At 43.7% G+C, this 16,886-nt stretch overlaps 1 protein-coding gene across 1 annotated transcript in view; it reads left to right on the plus strand.

Annotated features, from left to right (window-relative positions):
- Window positions 1–16,886, plus strand: part of LOC115114364 (receptor-type tyrosine-protein phosphatase N2-like) — a 212,412-nt gene that overhangs the window by 43,897 nt on the left and 151,629 nt on the right. Inside the window, exons 4-13 of the mRNA XM_065013389.1 lie at window positions 4,128–4,251; window positions 4,796–4,940; window positions 5,778–6,147; window positions 6,430–6,542; window positions 6,768–6,963; window positions 7,300–7,346; window positions 7,880–8,053; window positions 9,694–9,914; window positions 11,392–11,478; window positions 15,938–16,017. Of these exons, the coding sequence (XP_064869461.1) occupies window positions 4,128–4,251; window positions 4,796–4,940; window positions 5,778–6,147; window positions 6,430–6,542; window positions 6,768–6,963; window positions 7,300–7,346; window positions 7,880–8,053; window positions 9,694–9,914; window positions 11,392–11,478; window positions 15,938–16,017 (1,557 nt within the window). The remainder of the gene's footprint in view (window positions 1–4,127; window positions 4,252–4,795; window positions 4,941–5,777; window positions 6,148–6,429; window positions 6,543–6,767; window positions 6,964–7,299; window positions 7,347–7,879; window positions 8,054–9,693; window positions 9,915–11,391; window positions 11,479–15,937; window positions 16,018–16,886) is intronic.

Here is a 16,886-nt window from a genome sequence, read left to right on the forward strand (position 1 = left end):
GCAGTCCAACAATCAGGTCTTTATGGGAGAGTGGCCAGACGAAAGCGACTCCTCAGTAAAAGGCACATGACAGCCTGCTTGGAGTTTTCTAAAAGGCACCTGAAGGACTTTCAGACCATGAGAAACCAGATTCTCTGGTCTGATGAAACCAAGATTGAACTCTTTGGTCTGAATGCCAAGTGTGAACGGAACAAAGTACAGAGAGATCCTTGATGAACACCTACTCCAGAGTGCTCAGGACCTCAGACAGTGGCGAAGGTTCACCTTCCAACAGGACAACGACCCTAAGCATACAGCCAAGACAACACAGGAGTGTCTGAATGTCCTTGAGTGGCCCAGCCAGAGCCCAGACTTTAACCTGATTGAACATCTGTGAAGAGATTTGAAAATAGCTGTGCAGCGACACTCCCCATCCAACCTGACAGAGCTTGAGAGAATCTGCAGAGAAGAATGGGAGAAACTCCCCAAATACAGGTGTGCCAAGCTTGTAGCGTCATACCCAAGAAGACAAAGTACTGTTACTTCGACAAAGTACTGAGTAAAGGGTGTGAATATTTATGTAAATGTGATATTTCTATTTTTTTTATACATTTGCAAATATTTCTAAAAAACTGTTTTTGCTTTGCCATGATGGGGTATTGTGTGTAGATAAGGGGAAAAGCTATTGAATCAATTTTAGAATAAGGCTGTAGCGTAACAAAATGTGGAAAATGTTAAGGGGTATGAAAACTTTCCGAATGTACTATATATAGTATAGGTTACAGTAGGCTACAAAAAACACTTTCCAGTGACACACTCACCCAATGATAAAGATGAAGCATGGCCGATGCTCTTGTGTCAATATCTCAAGATAAGGTACTTCGAAAAACAGTGCTGTTGGCTCAGAATCGCTCAAAAATTCAACAGGAATAATAACACTCAGAATGTCAGACTAGAAAAAATGGTGGCACATGTATTATCAATTGCATTATGTGACAATTCACAAAAGGAAACACAGAGAACTGTTTTTATCCCTGGTGGATTAGGTCAAAGGTCACTGGATCTGTCTCAAATGGCACCCTATTACCCATAGAGCTCTGGTCAAAAGTAGTGCACTATAAAGGGAATATGGTGCCATTTGGGACACATGCTAAGTTATTCTCATTCTGTAATATGTTCTCTCAGCATGTTAGTATATTTATAAGACGAAAAGGCTACATGATGAAGAGAATGGTTAGTTTCTATAGACAGATCAGTCTTCTCTTTTCAGCAGTAGGCATTAGCTTTCCAAACGGTAGGCCTACATTTGTCTCACGATTTGTATTTAAACATTTGTCAAAGGCAAACTGACAGCCGCAACCAACAATAGAAATATAATCCATACATGGCAGTTCCCATTCAAGTCAGAACTGGCAGCCATTGCTAGTGTCAAAGTGCCAGTGTTAGCGGTTCCAAAATCCTTCTATGGAGAACAAGCTGTTCTGTATTTGGTGCATGTGCTGTGATAAAACTTATTCCACAGCTATTTTTTAGAAGCTATTGATCCTCTGGTAAAATGATGCTCTCACGTGTAGTATTTTGAAGTATTTTACTGCTGTCTGTTCAGACAGGGGTAATATCATTTTGGGGGAAATGATTTCAGTTTATCAGGGGGTTCTGCAGCACCCCTACTTTCTGCGGCGATAATGACAGGGTGCCATTTTTGGTTGATTTCACATTGAATTGACATTAGTTGAAAACTCAACCAAAATGTAAATCAAAGCTAGACGTTGAACTGACGTCTGTGCCTAGTGGGACCTGAGATCCACATACATTTCTAGAAAGCAGCTCTAGATGGGCGAGTGATATTCTAGTGCACAGCACTGATGAATTTTGGCGGTTTTATCAACCTCTCCAGCAGAAATGAAATATGCTATTGAGTTATTTACCCTGGCTGTCTGAAAAAGCATTAGGGGAACAAAACTCCAAAGAGCATCTGCATTTCAAACCCAGAACAGAGCGTGGTAGAGCAGCATGATGAGCCGAGCAGCACAAACCTAGGGGGAGTCCCAAATGACACACTATTCCCTACGTAGTGCACTACATTTGACCAGAGCCCTATGGGTTTAAAAGTAGTGCAATGTAGGGAATATGGTGCCATTTGGGACGCGGGCCTAATGGCCTCAGATTATTCAACATAACAGCCACCGCTGCCTCTGCTCTGACCCTCTGAGTGCTGGTCGGGTGAAACACAGAAACACCTCCACAGATTCAAAGCTACCAACCTGCCTCTTGTTTCTCCTCATCACAAAAACAAACCCTGCTGATGTAGCACAGAGCTATGGGCCTTAAACTAAACACTAAGGTCCAGAAATCCTAGTTGGAAGGCCACTGGATGTCCTGCTTATTCCCTCATGAAAAACATGGGAATTTGTGGAAAGTTACTAGAATTTTGCAATGCTATTTCTGTTAAATTAGTCCCGTCGTTTGTAATACCCAAACCCTGACCCCCTCCCTCTCACTGCTCTCTGTTAACCCCAGCTGCCCAACCAAGCGGACCTCTCCTTTATATCCCATTGCTATGGAACCGTTTCGCCTGCGTGGTTGTGAAAACCTAAGCTGTGTGTGAATGACTTGGTGGGGGTTACAGTTAATCAAGCTGCGGTGCCACATAGCGTTGGTTCCTGTGAAAACCCTGCCTTAGCTCTCCTCAATTGAGCACAGCTATTTTATGTGTGTTTGATGGTGAAAGCTGGCTCTCAGTCCTCCCTGTGTTACTGAGCCCGGCCCTGCTCAGTTGAGTGATGTGTGGCAGGCAGGCCAGGCTGTAGCAGCAGACAGCAGTATGGTGGGTTCCGTGTGTTCTGTTGTGTTCCACTGCTCCTCCCTCATCAGGCTGTGGTGGATCTAGAAGGCTGGCTGGGTTCCAGAACCCTGGCCTCTACCTTCTGTGCTCCGCTCAATAGCATCATGGGAAGCACCCACCACTGGGAGATCTACATTGTTTGACTCTCTCATCTGGTAGCCATGAAAGCACATTTGCATACCTATGTATTTAAAAAAGAGGACATAGATGTATTATCAGACCAATGTGCCCATATCTACATATTTTCTAAATCCATCCTCTCGTTTATTATGTTATTGATGGTTTTACTGATTATACAACTTTTTTAAAGATTGATAACCCATAACAACGCATGCCTTCTCATGGAAATGTGATTTATAGAAGTCATCCCAACCCGATCTAGCCAAACGCTCACTAACAGTAAGGTGCACTGTGCAAAGTGACATGTGTACTGTGCTCTTCCTTCTATTACCAAGATAAGGATGTCATTGCAGATGCTGTTTGCTGTGCAGTCTAGTGATGCTTGTATCTCTCATGGACGCTGCCTCTCATCTGTGGAATGTCTCTGTTGAATTGTTCAAGTGTGCGTGGCCATATTCTGAGTTACATTTGGTTCCGCTACCCCATCTGGTATTGGCACCAGTCCTCAGTTGTGTTGCCAAAACGTGCTGTAGTTATGTACTGTATATTAGTATTAAGAAGCAGAGGGGAATACATATGGAGCTCATCATGTAGCCTTTCATCTTATAAACCTACTAACATGCTGAGAGAACATATTACAGAATGAGAATGACCTAGGATGTGTCCCAGATGGCACCATATTCCCTTTATAGTGCACTACTTTTGACCAGAGCCCTATGGATAATAGGGTGCCATTTGAGACATCCATAGTGACCTTTGACCTAATCCACCAGGGATTAAAAACAGTTATTTTGTGATTTGTCACATAATGCAATTGATAGTGTAAGGCCCAACACAGGAGATGAGAAGCGGGTACAAGGAGTGAACCATTTAACACAGACGGACATGTAACGGAACGGGGACAGCGTCTGGACATAAACACAACACGACAAAATGCAACTACAGGGAACAACACAGAGGAGCAGACATATACACAGGGGCAATCAACACAGTGAGGGAGTCCAGGTGAGTCCAATGAGCACAGCTGCTCGTAATGATGGTAACAGGTGCGTATGATGACGGGTAGCCTGGCGCCCTCGAGCGCCAGGGAGGGGGAGCGGGAGCAGGCTTGACAGATAGTATATGTGCAATCATTTTTTTCTAGTCTGACATTCTGAGTGTTATTCCTGTTGATGTGTTGCAGGGTTGATCTGGGAGGATGAGGCCACCCAGCAGATCCTGTCCAAGGAGCTGTCTAAGCTGAGGAAGATCCCCTACAGACGCCTACAGGACTCCAGCCCCCATGTCTATAGCAGCAGCAAATCCAGGTCACTGTTCTAGCAGGCAGCACCATCCATTACACCTGTGCAAACACACACGGACACACACGTATGCATGCAGACAGACAGGCAGGCAGACTCTAGGAGTGCACATGTTAGAATATGATGACTGATGAGCTGGTTTATGTCTGAACGGGTCTAGTTTCTAGCTCTGGATAGTCCAGGTTATCTGTCTGTCTGTTCCTTATGGCTGGCTGTTTGTTCATGTGTTTTTTTTCCGTTTTTTTCTACCTTTATTTAACTAGGCAAGTCAGTTAAGAACAAATTCTTATTTTCAATGACGGCTTAGGAACAGTGGGTTAACTGCCTGTTCAGGGGCAGAAAGTCAGATTTGTACCTTGTCAGCTCGGGGATATGAACTTGCAACCTTTCGGTTACTAGTCCAACGCTCTAACCACTGTCTCTCTCCTTCTCTCCTTTTTCTATCTCTCTTTTTGTCTTTGTCTCTTTCCATCTCTCTCTCTTTCTCTATCTATTTATTGCTGTCTCTCGTACACTTACTCACACCTCTCACTCTCCATGTCTGGTCCAGACCCTCTACCCAGGCTATGGACCCAGGAGACCAAAAGATCAAGCCTGTGGAGGTGGAGCTCAGTAGAAACCTTCAGAACGTCCTACAGCATCTGGGCCTCCTTTCCCAGGCCTCGTCCCCCACTGGCCCCAAGAGTCCCAGCAAGGTAAGGGCCCCCCCCTGGCCACCTTCAGAACCCTGCCCTCCAGACCCCCAGGCCCTTGCTTTAGCCTGGGATGAGCAGCTGGATCCTTTTTTACTTCTCCATGGATGCACGTCTCTATAAACACACACACACACACACACACACACAGACACACATCACACAGACACACATCACACACACACACACACACACAAACTGACGCTGTGGGGGCTGTATCATTTTCTATCTCCTTCTGAAGGGTTGGTGAATGGCTGTTGGGTTGACCATTCACAGGGATAGTTTCCTGCCAGATTATTATGAGGGAGATAATGCCCACCGAGGGTTCAGGAGTTCACTTCCTTAATTAGTAACACCCACATGATGGGCTCTATGTCATTTCTGTTGAGGGGGGTGACCAACATGGCCTAGCTGAATGAGAGGGCCAAACCCCTGCTGAGGTCCAGGCATTGAGGGGTTGGGGAGGGTACCCCTTTATTTATCGAGAATGGGGAGAGTAGCCCTTTATTTATTAAGGATGGGGTTGGTGGAAAACATTGGGGGGCTTTCGTTTGAGATGAGCATGTGGGAGATGGATGGATCTTAGAGTGTTGTTGACCCGTCCGTATAGTGTACTGCTTAGGAAGATATTACATACTCTCTTCTTACTGTTAACATATTAGCCATTAACATTTCATTTGATGGTGGTGTATCAGCTGGGGATTTAAGTGAAGCACTAAGTAAAGAAGAACACTTTGATCTATTTGATAACACTTTCTATGAAGTAAATGTATAATGCTACATAATTACCTTTATATAATGCCTTATAATACACCAATAATGTGTTTTATTATCTTGCAGAGTGACCTTTACCAATCTGGCGTCTTCTCTGACTACTACCGGCCCAAGTCCCAGGGAGAGGGACATTTTTCCCCACTGTCCTTATTCCAGCCTCCCTACCAGGACAGACACTCTGCAGGGGATGGAGACCTCCTTGTGGCTGCCCTTAGGCACTACCTGTCTGCGCAGGGACCGCCCCAGACCGGGGGGGCCCCCAAAGTCCCAACCTTGCCCTCCCCGCTACGCCCCTCCTACAGCAACAGTATAGACAGTGCTGGGCCTAAAGAGAACTCTCAATCCCAAACACCCAACCTGGATAGACTTTTACTCCTCCAGACAGCTGGAGCCAGTCAACCCTCTAGTCCAAAAGACCCCTTCAGTCCAATGGATGGTATGTGCTGCTTTTTACTGTACAAGTTCTTCCTTATTATTCCTACGTGAACAAATTAGCGCTATCAATAGTTATGGATCCGCTGAAAATAACGGTATAGCATGTTATTAGTTGTTAATTAAGGCATTGACATCTACCATAGTTGGAACTCTTCTCCCTCTCATCCTCTCTTCTCTTCCCTTCTCCCCTCTCCTTCTCTTCTCTCCTCATCTTCTCTTTTGTCCTCTCCTCCTCTTCTCTCCCATCCTCCTCTCATCCCCTCTCCTCTTTCCTCCTCCACAGAGGTGTTCATCCAGAAGGTTCTGAAGAACGTGGGCAGACACAATGTGGACGTGGAAGACATGAGTCCAAAAGACCTGGACCAGCTGTCTACACTGATCGCTAACGCCCTACAGGTAGAATAAACAACATCGTTTTTGTACTTGTCTTTCTTGCACAAACCCTCACACCTTTCTTACTTGCACTGATTTTGCTGATAGCTGCGTTTTTTTAGGAAGATTTTATTTGGAATGAATGTGATGTTTTGTTGTCTTACCTAGACACCGTAGTTGAATGCACTGTCTGTAGTTTCTCTGGATAAGAGTGTCTGATAAATGACCAAGATGTAAATGTGAATGCAGGTAGTGGATAAAAAACAGCCCCAGGCCAGACCAGGACCAAGGGACCTGGGGGAGGAAGAGGAGCAGGAGGATGAGGAAGGGAATGAGGGGCCTGGAGAACAGGGGCCCGGGGAACAGGAGGAGGACAGTGACCCTCCATCCGCCACAGAGAAAACAGCTCCGGAGAGCACTCCCCTAGAGGAGTCTGTGGTCCAAGGTACACAAACCTGACAGACCTGGTTACTTGGAGAAGACCTCCATCTGTAGTATTAACTCACCAACACCTTTGTATACTCATTGTCTTTCCATGCAAACTTCAGGGTGACTAGTTCATATTGGCTGCTCTGTTGATTTGAAATGCAGTCAGACTTTGGCAAAAAAGTATCAGCTAAAAATATTGACAAAACCATAAGTTTCCCTTCTCCTTCTAAAAGAGTGAAGGGAAGAGTATATCTGCGTGGCTGTTATTTGAGATATGCAGAGTCGGTTTGCTTTTCTGCTTAATATTATTCTTGTTGTCAGTAAACACTCAGTCTCTGTTATTTCCTGACAGAGCGACAAATGGAGGGAGACAGAGAGCCAGCAGGCTCCAATGACAAGGTACCCCCCATTTTGATTCTAAAAGTGATAAAGGGTTTGAAAGAAAGTGGAAATGTCAAAAGGAATACTGACATTATAAACAGTGATATTATACCGTGTGTAGGGTATGAATCATCCAGAAGAGCTGATTTTCAAAAGGATTTTGATAATAAATCTGCAATGTACTGTAGACAGTAAAACAGTTAGTATACACAACATAGAGAAGAAGAATGTTTTGAAAAATGGATTGTAATGTTGTCAGTTTGCATACCTATCTTTCAAACATTTATCATTGGCTTCTGTCCTATTGCTTCCTGCTTTCCTAGAATTTGATGAGAGAAGCAAATTGCCTCCTCTCCCCTATCAAAACAGTTCCTCAATTCAGTACACATGGATTGTAACAAAACATGTCTCATAATCAAGATGGGGAAAAAAAGCCATAATGTAGTTCTGATTGATTCGTATTTGTTATTTCTGTGCTTCCTGAGATCACCGTGACTTGTGTTGTTTGTGCTGTAGCTAAATCACCGTGACATTGTTCTGTGTTATTTCAGCCCCAGGATGCCGCCGGCTTATTTGGAAAGCTTCTGGCGTACCTGGATAAGAGTGAGTCCCCAGCCCAGAGACTCCGGGGAGATTCCCCCGGCCAGGCTGGTGTGGGTGCAGGGCTGGGCAAGGGCAGGGATGTCGGTCTGGAGAATGTCCGCAGTAAGACCACTCTGGCCGAGGTGAAGACCATATTACACATACAGTTGCAAGAAAAATTATGTGAACCCTTTAGAAATACCTGGATTTCTGCATAAATTGGTCATAAAATTTGATCTGATCGTCATCTAAGTCACAACAGTAGACAAACACAAACAAGTATTTGTTTTCACATCTTTATTGAACACACCGTGTAAACATTCACAGTGCATGGTGGAAAAAGTATGTGAACCCTTGGATTTAATAACTGGTTGACCCTCCTTTGGCAGCATTAACCTCAACCAAATGTTTTCTGTAGTTGCGGATCAGACCTGCATAACGGTTAGGAGGAATTTTGGACCATTCTTCTTTACAACACTGTTTCAGTTCAGCAATATTCTTGGGATGTCTGGTGTGAACCGCTCTCGAGGTCATGCCACAGCATCTCAATTGGGTTGAGGTCAGGACTCTGACTGGGCCACTCCAGAAGGTGTTTTTCTTCTGTTGAAGCCATTCTGTTGTTGATTTACTTCTGTGTTTTGGGTCGTTGTCATGTTGCATCACCCAACTTCTGTTGAGCTTCAATTGGCAGATAGCCTTACATTCTCCTGGAAAATGTCTTGATAAACTTGGGATCTCATTTTTTACGTCGATGAGAGTCTGACGCAGCAAAGCAGCCCCCAAACCACGATGCTTCCACCACCGTATTTTACAGTTGGGATGAGGTGTTGATGTTGGTGAGCTGGGCCTTTTTTTTCTCCACACAGTGTTGTGTGTTCCTTCCAAACAACTCAGCTGTAGTTTCGTCTGTCCACAGAATATTTTGCCAGTAGCGCTGTGGAACATCCAGGTGCTCTTTTTGAATACTCCAGACGTGCAGCAATGTTTTTTTTGGACAGCAGTGGCTTCTTCCGTGGTGTCCTCCCATGAACACCATTCTTGTTCAGTGTTTTACGTATCGTAGACTCATCAAAGGAGATGTTAGCGATTTCCAGAGGTTTCTGTAGGTCTTTGGGTGACACTCTAGGAGTCTTCTTAACCTCATTGAGCATTCTGCGCTGTGCTCTTGTAGTCATCTTTGCAGGACAGCTTACCGTGGACTGATGAACATCAAGGTTTTTAGAGATACTTTTGTAACCCTTTCCAGCTTTATGCAAGTCAACAATTATTGAATCCTAGGTCTTCTTCGATCTCATTTGTTTGAGGCATTGTTCACATCAGGCAGTGCTTCTTGTGAATAGCAAACTCCAAATGTTGTGAGTGTTTTTTATAGGGCAGGGCAGCTCTATCAAACATCTCCAATCTCATCTCATTGATTGGACTCCAGGTTAGCTTTTGGAGAAGTCATTAGCCTAGGGGTTCACATACTTTTTCCAACCTAGACTGTGAATGTTTAAATGATGTATTCAAGATAGACAAGAAAGATACAATAGGTTGTGTGTTATTAGTTTAAGCAGACGGGTTGTCTCTTGTGGTGACTTAGATGAAGATCAGATCAAATGTTATGACCAATTTATGCAGCAATCCAGGTATTTCCAAAGAGTTCACATACTTTTTCTTGCCACTGTAAGTAGAACCACAATGACTCTGTTGCTACAACATTTTGGTGTCATCCTCAATGATTTGAAATGCACTGTGTCCACATGTGGCGTTGAATCTTGGTTTAAATGGTCACGTAATCAAGGCGGCAGTGCAAAAGAAGTCGACCCACTCAATGGACGTGGAGGAGGTGGCTGCGGTGGAGGGCTGGATCCAGGCAGTGGAGCCTCCGGCTGCCAAGATGGTCTACCCGGAGCCCCTTAAGAAGAAAGTGAACGTCCAGGAGCTGCAGCTAGATGTCAAAGCTGCTGTGGCCACGAAGAAAACAACCGATGATGACTATGGCTATGTCATCACTGACACAGTGTGAGTAGTACCTTTCATAAGTAATGAATGAGGCAACCACAGCTAATCATTCAAGGATTGATGTTTGTGCGGAATTGCATTTAGTATAGTGCAAAGGAGTCTTTTTTTTTAGGCCAGGGCCAACTATGGTGAATTGACAGGTGTTGTGTTGGGTACGCTAGATCAGTAGCAACCATTTGGATCCTTTGGTACAGTTCTGTTTGTACCATGACTTTTTATTTTTGTATCCTGTCTTGAATAGGCATAGCTGGAGTTGCCTTGAAACAAACCATTACAAATGGAAACAGAAATGTGCTTTAGATGCTAGACACCCAAAGGCCTACTGTGTCCCTGTCAGAGTAATTTCTCATTCCACATTTCAACTCACTGTTGGGAAAGTAATTTACCATGACTTTTTAAAAAAAAGGGGTTCGCTCACTGAATATATTACCCTAGATTATTTTCAATGTTTCAGTACTAGACTCATATTCATGCACGTAAATAAATCATTCATTTATGTAGCATTGACAATTGACAAACAATTTTATTTACATGAATCAAAACCATACCCCAGTGTGGTATATCATATGCATGTGCAATAAACATCCCACGTGCGTATCATTCAGTAGATGATGATTTGAAGGTGTTCAGGTCAAGTCCCTCTCCAGGGCACAGAACCCACAGCCCATCAGACCACCAGGAACTGGAGCCCACATCCCTTCACTATTCCATCATAATCAGGTCTGGTGGGCCTCCACTCTCCATAGGGGGCTGGGCTGGGGCTGTGGAAAAGCAATGACTTTTCTCAATGTCTGTATTAGACTGTTTCTCCTTTTAAACTCCATACTCCCACTACGTTATGTGATTAACTAGGACTGAGGTTTGCACTGAAATGTATATCTTCCCGAGTCCCTGGTCATCAGAAACTCTGACTGTGTTTTAGAGGTGGGGTACATCATTAGCTGTGGCCAGCGCTGAACTGAGCCACCGTGGTGCCGATGCACCATTTCATTTGCACTTCTCTGTCTGGCTTGAAGTCTAGGGAGTGGTTATGTCTCAAATTGCACCCTTTTGCCTATACTGCACTACTTTTGACCAGGGCTCTGGTCAAAAGTAGTGTACTATATAGGGAATATGGTGCCATTTGGGACACAAGCAGAGCACACAGGTGATTCATCATTCCAGAGGAAACACCTGCTCCCCCAGTTCTCATACCTCACCCTCCCTCCGTGTCTCCCTGCCTCCCTCATCTCCCTATTTGTCCCTCCCTCCTTTGATACGCCCTTACCCTCTCACCTCCCTGTCTTTGGGCTTCACTCCCTTCCCCGCTCCCCCGTCTCCTCCCCTCCTACCCTCCATCCCCCTGACCTCCGTGCCTCTCGTGTCCCCTCTCCTCTCTGAATGTGACAGGAATGTAATGTGTCGGAGCTCTCACCCACACTTAACAGGCTAAGGTGACAACTCTGTTGATGAACTCTGTATTTTTTTCTCTCCCCAGCGCGCTACAGACTGATGAGGGACTCCACTTGATGGAGATTCTGGCACGGCGGGCCAAGCTGCAGATGACTGACTTCCTGGAGCTCTCGTATGTATTTTATTCACGATGAACATTTTTATAGATTTTTCACACACTCAACAAAACAGAACAGAAACAACAAACACGGAATATACCACTTTTATGTATGTAACCTTTATATGTAACTAGTCATTTTGACTGCATGCTTAAAACAGACGTGACTAGATTTGATTCTACTCTGGAATCTTATACGGTGCTGGGTAGAATCTAAAATGGGTTGTAGAGTAATCGCCTGTAGCTTGTAGATAGGTATACATCCACTAATTTAATGCAGACTGAAATGCAGGGTAGTGTGCGGAGGGAGTTTATACTATATAAAAATAGCTCCATGGATACAGTTATGCTTTAGGTGCCATGAGCACCATGTCAAGTCAAACGTTAACTGAGGGGCTTAAACACAACACCAACATGGTGTCTTAATAAGCCACCACAAGCCGCCAGAACAGCTTCAATGCACACGTCGTAGATTCTACAAGTGACTGGAACTCTATTGGAGGGATGCAACACCATTCTACAAGGAATTCCATCATTTGGTGTTTTGTTGATGGTGTTGGAAAACACTGTCTCAGGCGACGGTCCAGAATCTCCCATAAGTGTTCAATTGGGTTGAGATCTGGTAACTGAGACAGCCATGGAATAAGGTTTTACATCGTTTACATGCTCATCAAACCATTCGGTTACCACTCAAACTTGTGGATGGGGGCATTGTCATGTTATAGGGCATAACCATGGTAGCTAAAATATTGGCCACATTAATTGCCTGCCCAGCATTTTTATACTGGACCCTAATCATGGGATGTTAATTGCTTAATTATCTCAGCAACCACACCTGTGTGGAAGCACTTATTTTCAATATACTTTGTATCCATTCATTTTCTTAAGTGTTTCCATTATTTTTGGTTACCTGGCTGCAATCATTATGAACAGGACTGAACTCTCCATGAACCTCCCTCTCTTTCTCCAAAATCGTTATGTTTCTCCCTGCAGGTATCTGACTTTAAACACACGCACTCACAAACGCACGCATACACACACACACTTAGAATGCAATGAGGCTTTTAAAGCCATCCTCAACGAAATGAGAGTATATAGTGACACACTGTGCTGGTCTGCGTAGTCAGTGGCATCTCCTTCACATAGTCTAACCAAAATCGACCAAACACACATTCTGCACACAAATGCACAGCTAGATATTGCACTGAAGCACATTATTTAAAGACTTTCAAAATAATACTAAAGAGGAAATGTTATGGGCATTCTGTAAAGACATGGTGTCATAACCTGTCACAAGTTCATTTCCTGAACCGTCATGCCCTGTAACCCACAGGTAAACACTGCTTTACGATGGGCCTCTTTCCTACCTTGTGTTCAAGTCTGACATTGTGGTCATTGTGATGCAGTCATTCATCAAGTGAACATGCACTGCTATACTCAATAACCGTAGCAGTGTGTATGCGAGAACACTTTACCGCCATAAATACAATGCAACGTGCTGATGACAGGCATAAGAAAGGGAGTATTGTATGGGCTGATAGGCCCCCTTTGTGTCTTTCTAACTACTAAGCTTGATTGTTGGCGGTACAGGTAGGGATTGGCCGATTCCGTATCATGTGACACTGTGAATAAGGTTCTGAATGGCCCTTGTTTCTGAAGCACCTCACGGCGCTAGGGAAGGTATACACTGCTCTGTATTCAGCCCTTCAGCCCATGGGTGGCCTTACAGGGCTGGGCTAATGTACCTTTTGTCTTTGTCCCTTTCTGAAACTGAAAGGGCCTTGGTATGGGAGAGTGATGGATTGGGTGGGAGAGAGCTGGGGCCCTTTGTTAGAGCTCCGAGTCGGCCCAGCAGGGGGAGCAGCCTGGACAATTTGTCCAAGCCGCCACGCTTATTTGGGCCGTCCCACTCCTTGCAGCTAACCGCTGCTGATCCTAGACCACCACCCCACCTAGGAGCCTGGGAGAATGGCCCTCCACATAATCAAATACTGGGCCCACAATTCAGCCCAGCCAGCATGGCTCCTCTCACCTTTCATGTTGACTCATTTGTGCAAGCATGACTTGGTTCTGTAGGACCTTGAAATTAGTGTCTATCATGTTTACCATAATGAAGGAAAATATAGATACATGCATACAGGGTAATTCAATGTTACCGTTATATGTAGTAACACAGTATGTTAGACACTGTGGCTAAATGTTCTACATACTTGAATCAATCATCTATCTTTGTGTTACTTTGTATGATCGAACGGACGATATAGAATAGGAGAACACAGACGCCGCTGTCAGAAACGTCTTGAATTGATCATGTCAGGCCGGACATGGCGGTTGAAAGCAGAGACGTTGGTTTTGATGTGTCAATGTGGGTGGTTTGCTTCAGAATCGTGTAGCATTAGTTCACTCTGAATAATAGTTGTTGCGCAACACTTACCGACTGTAGTCAGACTCCAATTTGATGGGGGTGACGTAATGTCTGACTTCATATGTTGCTCATTACAAAGTATAACCACTAGGTGGGGAAATGCACCTTCGCTGGTTGCTTGTAATGCAGCCTATGTGTTACTGAATACTGAAGACGCATTAGACAAGATTAATTTATTTTCACTGTAGAATCACAAAACAAAAGATTGATGGACAATGACAGTTCAACATTCTATATATATATTGGTTCTAACATACTTCAAGCGAGCGCTTTTACATGGGAGTAATAGTCTGCTGAAGAAAGCGCTTCAGCTTGAAAATCACAAGTACATTATTTACTTTTGCTGTAGTATTGAATTTTGAAAAACCTTTATTGGGAGGCGGTTGGCATAGTTCAGAGACGTCATGCCCATATGGGACACAAGGGCACATGCCCCCTCACATCTGTCCTGTTTTTTTTTTCTTTTTCAGATGTTCAATTAATCCCCTCCATTCTCACGTACTTTGTGCCCCCTCTAAAATAAAATGGCCGCATGGCGCCCCTGGCGTAGGTCAGGAAACATATCAATGTGTTATGAAGTCACAGTGAGTGATGTTCCTTTTCAACCGCTAATAGATCTAACTCTTAATAGATGTGAAAAATCTATACATCTAGAGTGTTACGGGGGTGAATATCATAGAGTGGTTGAAAGGCTGGCTGCTGGTTGAGGTTATCCTCCACACATTGCTTGATACCTTAACCTCCTGGCTGGATACATTCTTTGACTTCAACATACTGTACAGCAAAACAGTTTCTGTTCAATAGGTTGCCATAACCTGGTTTTATTCTGGGTGGTTCGCCCTCCTTCATCACCTTTAGCACTTTTCAGCTCAAGATATATTTTTACAGCATGAATAGTATTTGCCCAGTGTCCACCCTAGATTTGCTCTTTGGAAATACGTTGTGAGGGGAAAAATAATATCTGTACATTTCATTTGCACAGCGTTTTTCATTACACACAAAATGTACAAAGCTCTGTACATAAGCAATTGTCCCTATGACTGTCGGTGAAGGGACACACACAAAGTATGTGTACCTAATCCGAGACCAAAACCCTCCTTGTCATTTGTTGTTTGTAAAACACTCAGAGGCACATTGAGATTCAAGAGGTATCCTACGGAAACGGCTCCTTTGGCTACAGGGATTCTAACAGCTTATGGGGTAGCCAGAGGTAAAATACTACTCAATCACTGTGTGTGTACGGCTCTGATTTAACATCAGTCCTGAGACCCCAGGAAAAATGGGCTTTTCATTTATCTGACGTTCATTTATCTGCATGTCCAGCCCTTACATTTAGCCTCACACTGAAGTGTTTTACCATTTGATTTCCAAGGACAATCAGGGCTACTCGTACAGCACAAAACTATTTGACATAAACATCTGCATTCACGAGTTTAATTGACAAATGTCAATAAAAAAACAAGGTCTGCCAAAAGCAAAAACACATTTATATGAATGCTGTAAGTACAGAAATGTTTTACTTCGTGAGAAATGAATATCCAACTAGTCAGTGACAGCTGTGTGGAGTTTGTGATAGCAACTATGTGAGCTTATACCAGTATTATAGACACTATGTCCTGGGATTTCCTATGATCTTCTATGTAGAAGTTCCTCTTCTAATGACTCTTGTGTACCTTGTAAGCGGCATTGTGTTGCTTGTGAGCATCATAGTTCATGTTCGTAGGAGTCTCAGCTTTTCATAGTTTGTAGCTCAAACCATTTTGCCTCTATGGTCGTTTTTGTAAAAAAGACATGGCCCTGGGCCCCTTCGGGATCTGCCCTTGTCTCACAAAAAAAACGCTCTAGCTCAGCCCCCGTTAATTACACAGAAGTCTGTAGCTCAAACACACACTGTTTAAAAGGGGTTAGAGGACTCATTGGGTTAATGACCTGGTCTGTTCTTTGTAAGGCAAGAGGGCAGAAAAATAATGCTTTACCACCATGTAAAAACTGTATTTCTCATTGATCCTGTGTGGAGTGTCTGATCTCACTGTGTGTGTGGTTTTACAGAGTGGTGGGCCCAGCTGTGACCTTCAGAGTACGACCTAATACCCAGAATGTCAGCACTGCAGATGTGGCCAACGTAGCAGGTTGGTCTGAGCTGCTCTGATAGCTAAATGTTATATATATATATTGCAAAAAAAAGCAATCTCTTGTGCTTTAGTGGAGCATGTTGGAACTGAAATGGACATTTTAGCTTTTTCAAATATCCAAGATTTTGTTGTTTACTCTCAGAGAACTGGTCTACAGTTTTTTAGAGCTCCATACTGAATATTCTCTGTATAGACCCCTGATAATGGAGATGTGCTGTTGGGAGAAAGAGTCAAATCTAAGTGACATCTGTAAGCGTTATTAGGAAGCCTCCCTTGCACCAATCACAACTCTTCTCTGGGGAATGAAATACAGGTATGCATTGTCAAGGAACCCACAAGGAAAGGGGAGAATAGCTGTATTTGTATATAGTTATCATTACTGACAAACATACACGGCTGCTTCAACAGTTATGAGAAAATATTTATATTTATATAAGAAGATAATGTTTTTCCCCACGAATTGGAATTTGTTACATATCATACCAATGGCAAGTAGGGGGAGGGGGGGGACGCATTTCCAGCAATTCTACACCGTTTCATTTATTATGCCTCTCTTGAGGGGTATTTTGAGGGGAAAACAATAAAAGTGGAAGGGCCCCCAATCCCCCCAAAAATAAAACATGATTCGTTTTTAGGGAAAACTGATTTTTGGGGGGGGAAATAGCTGACTTCCTGCACATTTTGCAATGGGGCAGAGAGAAAAATGTGTGGTTTTATAATGCTATTCTACAATTTTAGTCAGCTAATTAAAGCTAATTTCCTGCAATTCTGCAAAAATTCATGGGGCAGAGAGAAACATTTTCTGTTTTATAGCTAATCTCATACTATTCTTCACATTTTGCCATGAGGATGAGATAAATGTTTGC

This window comes from Oncorhynchus nerka, linkage group LG9b, assembly GCF_034236695.1.
Source record: "Oncorhynchus nerka isolate Pitt River linkage group LG9b, Oner_Uvic_2.0, whole genome shotgun sequence".
Lineage (NCBI taxonomy): Eukaryota > Metazoa > Chordata > Actinopteri > Salmoniformes > Salmonidae > Oncorhynchus > Oncorhynchus nerka.